Source organism: Rana temporaria, chromosome 3 (assembly GCF_905171775.1).
Source record: "Rana temporaria chromosome 3, aRanTem1.1, whole genome shotgun sequence".
In the NCBI taxonomy this organism is placed as follows: domain Eukaryota; kingdom Metazoa; phylum Chordata; class Amphibia; order Anura; family Ranidae; genus Rana; species Rana temporaria.
This window is the reverse complement of record NC_053491.1, coordinates 434,187,886-434,198,697: the sequence shown is the minus strand read 5'-3', so window position 1 is coordinate 434,198,697 and position 10,812 is coordinate 434,187,886. Positions and strand designations below refer to the sequence as shown.

The 10,812-nt window shown below is 47.8% G+C and overlaps 1 protein-coding gene across 1 annotated transcript; it reads right to left on the bottom strand.

The window, feature by feature from the left end:
* Positions 1–5,565: 5,565 nt before the first annotated feature.
* LOC120933264 (60S ribosomal protein L21-like) lies at positions 5,566–6,158 on the bottom strand. The gene has a single exon (XM_040346384.1). It carries the CDS (start codon positions 6,092–6,094, stop codon positions 5,612–5,614), a length of 483 nt encoding a protein of 160 aa, XP_040202318.1. The 5' UTR covers positions 6,095–6,158; the 3' UTR covers positions 5,566–5,611.
* Between the last annotated feature and the right edge of the window lie 4,654 nt (positions 6,159–10,812).

Here is a 10,812-nt window from a genome sequence, read left to right as displayed (position 1 = left end):
TGGAAGCTCTTCTGGAAAAGCCACAAGACTCATAGGGGTGTATTAATACAAAATATTGTAGAGCTATTCAACCTGAGAAACTGCATGCATGTTCAGTGCAAATGAGGGAAAAATCAAATGTTAGGAGGCTATTTTCTATCATACAAAATAGAGTGAATCAGAAAAATGATGTCCTTTAGATGGCGCTGATGACCACAGAAAATGAATAGTTATTTCCTATGTTTGTCAGCTCCATCTAGTGGCAATAATGCGGTATTTTTCCCACCCACTCTATTCTAATGAATGAATAACATTCAACCTGAGTGAGTGAGAAACTTGTAAAGCGCAACACATGCGAACTGAATCGCCTCTGGGCGCTGTATCCATTTCATGGGTAAGGAACCCCTTGACCTCAGAAGAGATGGGTTTTAATCTTTCTCCTGAAGGCCAAGTGGTCCGACTCCAGTCGGATGGTGGTTGGTAGTGCATTCCACAGGCGGGGTCCCTGGACTGCAAATCTTCGATCTCCTTTGGACTTGTATCTGGCTTTGGGTATCTGGAGTATGTTTTGATTGGTGGATCGCAGAATGCGATTGGGGTTATGGGCTTTTATTTTTTCGCATAGATATTGGGGGGCGTTAACCTGAAATTAAATTAGCCCGATAGCATTTTAGTTTTCCCCTATTCACACAGAACAAATGTTTTCTAGCACTACCCCTGTAGGAGTCGCTAGTGTCCCCACTGCCGCACAGCCAGTCACACAGTATTTATTTCATGCACTCCAACACAGAAATCAGCCATTGGTTTGTTTTTGATGTTTTATTAAGGGTTGATAACTTGGATGGGGTAGGGAATTATGGGATGCCCAACTTTAAAAATGTCCAGAACCATGAACAGTGACAATTCCTCTCTAATAACAAAAAGTACACTTTTCCTTTCTTCTCGGTTTTCGGTTTTCTTAGCATATTACCTGCTGCTCACTCTTGAAAGAACTAACAGTTTTGTTGTTAACCCAACAAAGGCCCATTACAGACAGGAACTCTCAGTCCCTTGACAAAGTAGTGCATAGAGCAAACAGCATGGCATTCCCCCGTCGGCTTCGCTTGTGGCCACTGATCCCAGCTCCACTTGCTTGCAGATAATTGCTAGCCCACCTGGCTGCCACCAGCCACACCTGGCTGATCTTCCTCCCTGTCCTCCTGACTGATTTTCTGCCCCAGTTCTGCCTGACTGGCACATTTCCATGGAGATTCCCCAGGACAAGGATGAAGTCTAAGCCCACTGTCATCTTCAGAGACCACTGTTTAAGCATACAGCCTCCCCCTGTGTTTTCCCTGCTCAGTGCTGTTCTCTACTCACTGTCTGTCTTTGCTCTGTCCCGCTGCCTCTCCTGAAGGTTCACCTCTGAGGCCTCGTACAGACGAGGGGACATGTCCGATGAAAACGCTCCGCGGACCGTTTTCATCGGACATGTCCGCTCGGAAATTTTGGTCTGATGGTTGTACACACCATCAAACCAAAATCCCCACGGACAGAGAATGCGGTGACGTATATGACACCGACGTTCTCTGACGCGGAAGTTCTATGCTTCCATGCATGTGTCGAATCACTTTGACGCATCCGCGGGATTTTGGCCGAGCGGACATGTCCGATGAGTCGTACTGACCATCGGACATGTCCGACGGACATGGTTCCAACGGACATGTTTCTCAGCATGCTAAGAAACATTGGTCCGCTGGAAACCTGTCCGCTAGGCCGGGAATCCGGTCCGGTCGGCCCTACACACGACCGAACATGTCCGCGGAAACTGGTCTGCGGACCAGTTTCAGCAGACATGTTCGGTCGTGTGTACGAGGCCTGACAGCTTCCTATGGTGGGATCCTTATAGGCCAGCTATCCTGAGGTATTACCCCTCCCCAGCAGGGGGTTCCCTCAAGAGCCACCGGCAGCCTCTCCTCAGCACTCCATCTTCCACCCGACTCTCCTTCTGGAATGGCCCATGTCTATTTATGGGGTTGTCTCTGTCCTCTGCCAGCCCACTTCTGGGGACTGGAAAGTAATACAGTGCAGCGCAAACTTCTGGGGACTGCCTGAGGCTCCATAAATTTTTATGGTAGCTCCTCCTAACCCCCGCCCTCTAGTTTATTAACCACTTCAGCCTTGGAAAGGTTTTACCCCCTTAATGACAAGGCCATTTTTTGTGATACGGCACTGTGTCGCATTTCTAACTGTATGTGGAGGGAGTGGGCTCACTGCATGGACACAGTGATCCGTGTTCCTGATTAGCAGGAACACTAGAGTGTCTGATGTCCATGTCTGACAGCACGGCGGTCTGCTTTTGTCTCTGCGGGGAGTGATTGCGGGTGGCTGGCAGACATAGTGTCTGCCGGGCCCGCTGATTGGCTCCCCCCGTGCGTGCCCCCCAGTGGCTATTATCAAAATCACGTACAGGTACATGATTTTGCATAATAGAGCCGACATGGCCACAGTATATGTGTAAGGCAGGTGGTCGAGAAGTAGTTAAAGTGTAATTCCACACAGAAATGAAACTTATGTGGATCAGATTCCTCCAGTGCCACATTTGGCATCTTTCAGGGGGGAGTGAATACCTGTCAAATCCAAGGATTTGGGAAAGATCGGCACAATCTGTGCGGCGAACTACGCAATGTCTGGCCCCTCCTCCTCCTCCCCCGCTGCCTTCTGGGAGATACACAGGTCCCAGAAGACAGCGGGATCAATCAGAAAGCGCATCGCTTACTAGCAGTAGGAAACAGGCTGTGAAGCCACAAGGCTCCTGCACCCGGAGCCGAGTGATGGGTCGGCTTCGGGTGAGGACATTGCAGGGTCCCTGGACAGGTAAGTGTCCTTATATTAAAAGTCAACAGCTACAGTATTTGTAGCTGCTGACTTTTCATTTCTTTTTTCCCAGGCGGAACTCCGCTTTCTTCAACCTTCTGCACACCAGTTGGAGGCACCAGAGAGCTGCCAGAATGAGTCATCCAGCCCTGACCTCTAGTAATCCTGACCCAATTCAATGACTCAGGTTATTCCTGGCCAAAATATGCTTTTTCCTACTCTTACACTAGTAGCACACACTAGAGCAGGGGTCTTCAAACTACGTTCCTCCAGTTGTTCAGGAACTACCATTCCCGTCATGCCTAGTCTAGGGTTGCCACTTTTTCTAGAAGCCAAACCCGAACACTTTAGCAGCACAGCAACATTTTTTTTTTGTTAGCATACACTATAGGATTGTAACAGACCTGGGACACCTTTGGGTGCTCCAAAGGAAATACTAATGTGGCGTTTGTCCCCTCACCCTCTTAGTAGGCCCTGTTCTGAGCCACATTTCTGTCTGAATATTGTGTCCGGCTTTCAGGCAGACTGAAAACCGGACACATGAATCAAAACACAAACTGTCTGGGTAAATCCTGGACAGGTGGCAACCCTAGCCTAGTCATGTCTGTGAATGGCAGAGTTTTACAATGCCTCATGGGATGTGAGCACACACACCGCCTCCAGGCAACAAATTGGACGCACCCAGCTCCAGCTGCTAACTCCGGTTCACCACCATTTGGAGCATAAGGAAGAAGAAGAATTGGTTGCACACTTGAGTCCAATGGATGCTGCTGAAGATTTCTTTATTGTCATGAGCCAGACAAACTTGCAAAGAGTACAGTTGACGCGTTTCACACGGAAGAATCATGCTTGTTCACATGTGTATTTCCGTAAAAGCTGGAGGGCCGTAGTTTTGAGGATACCTGCACTAGAGGGTGCTACACCTAAATACACCCCATACTGTCACACCTGCACGTGCACGCACTGTGGCCCAGATTCTTAAAGGACTTACGATGGCGCAGCGCCATGTATGCCGTCGTAAGTCCTAATCCGATCCGTCGTATCTATGCGTGTGATTCTTAGAATCAGTTACACATAGATATCCATTAGATCAGACAGGCGTAAGTCCGCTAGGTGGCGCTTCCGTCGAATTCCGCGTCGAGTATGCAAATTAGCTAGATACGCAAATTCCCGAACGTACGCGCGGCCGATGCAGTAAAGTTACGACGCTTTTCCCGGCGTATAGTTGCCCCTGCTATATGAGGCGCAGCCAATGTTAAGTATGGCCGTCGTTCCCGCGTCGAAATTTGAAAAATTTACGTCGTTTGCGTAAGTCATCCGTGAATGGGGCTGGACGTCATTTACGTTCACGAAACCAATGACGTCCTTACGGCGTACTTTGTAGCAATGCACACTGGGAAATTCCACGGACGGCGACTTCCGCAAAAACGTCAATCACGTCGGGTCACAGTAGTTTAACATAAAACACGCCCCCCCCCTTCCACATTTGAATTAGGTGGGCTTACACCGGCCGATTTACGCTACGCCGCCGCAACTTACGGAGCAAGTGCTTTGAGAATACAGCACTTGCCTGTGTAAGTTGCGGCGGCGTAACGTAAATCTGATACGTTACGCCGCCGCAGAGATACGCAGATGTACAAGAATCTGGGCCTGTTTGTACAGTATTTGCATTCAAATAAAGTTCTTTTTTGTGCATGTTACAGAGACATGAAACAGTAAACAAAACCGCGTATCCTCTCATAAGCACAAGCAGTTCTTTCATCACCTACACTTCACGCAGTCAATGTATTGTATTCACGGACATTGCACAAGCTATACCCATAAAGACAAATTGGGATAAACCGGCTGAATGAGACTTGAAAATATTGTAGTTGAAAGCTTGTGGAGATGCAGACAGATTATTTAATATCTGTACAGGAACAAGTCACACTCGAATACTGCCAATCTGATTCACCACTGAAGCCAGACTGGCTGTGATGAAAGCACGGCAGGTAGACTGGAACAAAGGTTATTAGAGACAGGGAGACGGCGGTGGGAGAAGAGCGCGGAGGCAAAAGCCACACAGGCAGGATTTGTGTAATAGACAAAGCCTCGTGTATCTCAATCGCGAGCCTGTGCATTCACTGCTGCGGATTAGTATTTGCTAAGGCTCTTTGCAATCTCAGAATACTGCTTCAGAGCATGAAGATGCTTCCAGATAAATTAGCATGCATGAGGTGCAGCTACCACCACTGTGCAGTGCGCTACCATTTTTCCCATGTTCCAGCATTTTTTTTTTTTAGGGAGAAAATCTGTATGCTTAGCCTGCAATATTACTGTGCGTGACCAATTCATAGGATTTGGGTGCTATATAAAGAAGAATGCCAAGCAAAATGTAAATACAGTTTAGTCCATATAAACATTAAAGTGAATCAATTTGGTTAACTGTAATTTTTTCAGAGACTTGACTACATTTCTGGATTATACAGGATGCAAGTGCACATGTAGCGCTACCCCCGTATGGGCTGCTGGTGAATGTGGTCATCTCCCACCCTGCCAGCCAGGCACACAGATTTTTCACACACTCTAAAGTCAAGAAACAGTCCTTGCAGCATTGTCTTTTAATTTTTTATTAGGGGAATTGAACTTGGATAGGGAAGAGATTAGGGTTGTCCCGATACCACTTTTTTGAGACCGAGTACAAGTACCGATACTTTTTTTCAAGTACTCACCGATACCGAATACCGATACTTTTTTTTTTTTTTTTTTGAGAAAAGGATGTTTTAATAGCAGTATTTTATGCCATAAACTCATATGGAATTGGCTCAAGGAGCTCGGGTTCCTTTCCAAATGTTCGGACAAAGTGAGCTTCACTTGGTTGGGCTGGCTGACGTTTAAGCTCCACCCAGGTGCCGTTCTCCTTGGCTTCCTTTTTCTTCCTCTCGTTTTCCTTCACACGTTGCAGGAAACTGTCTCTGCTCTTTGAGTGGCGGATGTGCTCTACACGGACATTGATTCTCTTGGCAAGTATCTTACCTTTGACTTGTTTGTTGACAATTATTCCAACAGAATGCTGTGTGACATTGCAGATCCGGCCAGTCTTGCCATGGTAGCACTTGTGTGGCATACCTTTCTGGATTGTGCCTGTACCCTTGATATCAACAATATCACCCTTCTTGTAGATGCGCATATAAGTTGACAGTGGCACCGGACCATGCTTGCGGAAGAGTCTAGAGAACATATAACGGGTTCCTCTCCTCTTGCCTCTTGTGTTCGTCATTTTTCAGTTACAATTGCCCCTACTGCAAGATGGCGGGTCCGGTGGAAAGCATACCGATACTTTTTTTAACCACTTGAGATCCGCGCTATGGTCGAAAGACGTCCACAGCGCGGCTCTCAAGTGCCGGGTGGACGTCCATGGACGTCCTGCTGTTGTTGTTCCCTGTGCGCGCCGCTGGGGGCGCGCAGCGGGGAAACAACGTGCCCGGCGCATCGTTCGGGAGCCGATGCGAGTGCCTGACGGCCGCGATGTCCGCCAGACACTCGCGATCGTCGGTAACACAGCAGGACGTGGAGCTCTGTGTGTAAACACAGAGCTCCACGTGCTGTGAGGGAGAGAGGAGACCGATTTGTGTCCCTTTACATAGGGACACAGCATTGGTCACCTCCCCCAGTCAGTCCCCTCCCCCCACACAGTAAGAACACAATGAGGGAATACATTTAACTCCTTCCTCACCCCCTAGTGTTAACCCCTTCACTGCCAGTCACATTTATACAGTAATTAGTGCATTTTTAAAGCACTGATCGCTGTATAAATGTGAATGGTCCCAAAATTGTGTCAAAAGTGTCAGATACGTCTGTCGCAATATCGCAGCCCTGACAAAAAAAATCGCAAATCGCCGCCATTTTGTAGGCACTATAACTTTTGCGCAAACCAGTCACTTATTGCGATTTTTTATTTTATTTTTTACAAAAATACGTCGAAAAATACGTATCGGCCTTAAATGAAAAAAAAAATATTTTTTTTAAAAAAAAATTGGGATATTTATTATAGCAACAAGTAAAAAATATATATATATTTTTTTAAATTGTCGCTCTTTTTTTGTTTATAGCGCAAAAAATAAAAACAGAGGTGATCAAATACCACCAAAATAAAGCTCTATTTGTGGGGAAAAAAAGGACGCCAATTTTGTTTGGGAGCCACGTCGCACGACCGCGCAATTGTCAGTTAAAGCGACGCAGTGCCGGAAGCTGAAATTTCGCCTGGGCACGAAGGGGGTTTATGTGCCCAGTAAGCAAGTGGTTAATGTCATGTGACAGTTGTGGTATTTTTTTTTACACCATTTTTTTTAGGGGGGGGGGGTAGTGGATTGTCAGTGTGTTTTGTTTTATTATTATTTACATTTTATTTTTTAAATTATTAATAGCAATTTATTTTTTTTATTTTTTAACAGCCCTGTTGGGGGGGCTTTGGTGAGATATCAGGGGTCTTAACAGACCTCTGACATCTCCCCTTTAAGACAGAGAAAGGGACTAGGGACACAGATTCCCCAGTCCCTTTCTCTGCAGCCTCAGCTGAAATGAATGGAGAGAAGCTCCTCTCCATTCATAAACTGAAGCATCGTAAACACAGGTTACGATGCTCCATTCGGAAAAGGTAGGAGCCGGGTTTAGCAGCTCCTACCTCCGCTCTCCATCCTGACAAAACGGAGGGGGGAGAAGACAGCACGGGGGAGAGCGGCAAGGAGGGGGAGAAGACTGCACGGGGGGAGAGCAGCACGGAGGGGGAGAAGACAGCACGGGGGGAGAGCGGCACAGAGGGGGGAGAAGACAGCACGGGGGAGAGCGGCACGGAGGGGGAGAAGACTGCACGGGGGGAGAGCGACACGGAGGGGGAGAAGACAGTACAGGGGGAGAGCGGCACAGAGGGGGAGAAGACATCATGGAGGGACGAGACAGCACGGGGGGACAAGACAGCACGGGGGAGAGCAGCACGGAGGGGGACAAGACATCACGGGGGGACAAGACAGCACAGGGACAAGACATCACGGGGGGACAAGACAGCACAGAGGGACAAGACAGCACGGGGAGAGCAGCATGGAGGGGGACAAGACAGCATGGGGGGAGAAGACAACACAGGGGGAGAAGACAGCACGGAGAAGACTTGTAACTCCCCCCACCACCCGATACTGGACTGCCTAGGTATCGGGTGAAGCATCGGAGCATTTCAACCGAGTACAAGTACTCAGGAAATGCTCAGTATCGGTATCGGGACATCCCTAGAAGAGATGATATGGGATGCCCATTTCATCAGCAGAACTTGTAAGGGACTAGAACTATATACACTCCAGTATATACACATGCTTTCCTCTTCTACCTCCTGCACAATCTCACAACAACTCCCAGGACCAGCTAGCACAGGTTTTAGTTCCAACACAGACTCAGCTGGATCTTAGTAGAATGCCCTTTACAGGCAGGGACCACAGGCCCCTATGGTGTAGCAAAAATAGAAATATTTGGTGCTTGCTGTCCTATGTTTGGCTACTGCTCAGCACCCAACCCAGAATGCTCCATCCCAGTCCTCTTAGGCATGCCTCCCAGTCCTCCTGACTGTGTGTCACTCAGCAGCTCTCTTAGCTGTTCCTTTTCCTCCTGAAAACTTGCCTGGCAGTGTTCTCCCGCTGTCCTGTCCTCTCCTTGCTCCTGTGCCTTCTGGCCAGGACACCTCTGTGTGTTTTGAGAAGGTCAAGCCCAGGTCCCAGGGTTACCCCCCCAGACTGGGGAGCTCCCTCAAAGGCTACAACAACCTAACACTCCATCTCCAGCTTCCACCCAAACTCTCCTCCCCAGCTGAGCTGACCTAGAGTACTTGAGGGGGCCTGCCCACTGCCAACCCGAGTTGGGCATTGGTCAGGGCCCTCAGAATACTGCAGGCAGAATACTTCCCTTCCCATTCTTATAGAAGATTCCAGCACATTCTAGAAATAGGGGGAGGTCTCAGTGATGCTGCCTATGAGTCATCCAGCTCTCCCTGGATCTCTGCTCACACCCAGGAAAAACACAGACAGGCCTGGCTGCCAACCAAGCCTTCACAAATGTACCTACACTAAACAAAAAAATCACTACACTTAAAAACCTTTGATAAAGCCAAAGTTTGCGTGTGAAGAAAAATGCCAGGCAAATGTAAACACAAATAATTCAAGCTTTAAAGTGGTTGTAAAGGCAGATGTTGTTTTATCTTAATGCATTCTATTCTACAAGTGTACAAAGCTTGTTATCCAGCGGACCTATGGCCGGGGAGCACCGATTTTTCAAAGTCGGGCACCCCTTCCATAGACTCCCATGTTAAACTGTGATTTCTCTGGTAATTTTGGGGACCCGGTACCGGCCGGCCGTAGGTCCCCTGGACCCAAAACTTGGCACACATGTAGCCCCAGGTTCTCCTCTACAAGTGTGGACAGTTTGCTGTCTGAGGGACCTACGGCTTAAACATAAGTCTAGTCATGGACACAGTGAGGCAGAGGCACAGTGAGGCATGGACACAGTGAGGCATGGACACAGTAAGGCATGGGCACAGTGAGGCATGGACACAGTGAGGCATGGACACAGTGAGGCACAGTGAGGCATGGACACAGTGAGGCATGGACACAGTGAGGCATGGGCACAGTGAGGCATGGACACAGTGAGGCATTGACACAGTGAGGCATGGACACAGTGAGGCATGGACACCGTAGGGCACAGTGAGGCATGGACACAGTGAGGCACAGTGAGGCATGGGCACAGTGAGGCACAGTGAGGCGTGGGCACAGTGAGGCATGGGCACAGTGAGGCATGGGCACAGGGAGGCATGGACACAGTGAGGTATCGGCACAGTGAGGTGTGGGCACAGTGAGGCTTGGACACAGTGAGGCATGGGCACAGTGAGGCACAGTGAGGCATGGGCACAGTGAGGCATGGACACAGTGAGGCACAGTGAGGCGTGGGCACAGTGAGGCATGGGCACAGTGAGGCATGGACACAGTGAGACATGCAAATGGACTCCCTAGGCTTATACTCAAGTCAATACGTTTTCCCATTTTTTTGTGGTAAAATTAGGTGCCTCGGCTTATATTCGGGTCAGATTATACTCGGGTATATACGGTATATGTTTTTTTATACTTAACTAGAAATTTTAACTATATTTGTACAATACAAATTACTTTTGATTTGAAAATTGTGTATATTCTCACCTCAGTGACAACCCCATCTCATCCAAAGTCCTGCTTACTTTTTGGAAGGTGGTGTCCCTTCCTTTTATTGTTTTACTATGTACCCAGGATGTGGATGTGGGTATTTGTCTCTAGAACATATTGAACATAACTTATAGATATCTTCTACAGCCATTGTCGCTGCCTCTCCCCTGCACTGAAGCCAGCGCTGGGGACATGATCATGTGACCAGACAAGAGTGGCTTCAGAATAGGTAAGTACAGACATCTTTTCTTTTACAGGGAAGATAGAATAGTCTTAAGACCCATACACATGGTCTAACTTTTTGACAACAAACTTCAAAATGAGCAAGTTTTCAAAAAATCCAACCGTGTGTACGGTCCATCGGACAAGCGTTTTCGGTTTTCATTGGACAAATGTTTGCTCTGCAAAAGGACAATATTTTCGGCAACAAAAGTCCTACGGTGCAAAATCCTTTAGTCCAAAGTACAAACACGCATGCTCAGAATCAATGTTAAAATCAACCAACAATAGCAGAAGTTGACCAAAGGGTGGCAGAAAAGAGCAGAAAAAACATGTGATTTGGTGAAAGTTGGATGAAAAAGTCCTGCCATGTGTATGCTTACCAAGTTCACGGCCAACGCCCTGTGAACAAAAATCTACGGAAAAGTTTGTTTGAAGTCCGATCGCGTGTATGAGGCTTAAGAATGAAGGTGGAAGAAGATTTAGCCTATGTTAGAATTTTACTGGAAGTGCACTTTAATAAATAAATATAACCTGCGTTGGCTGG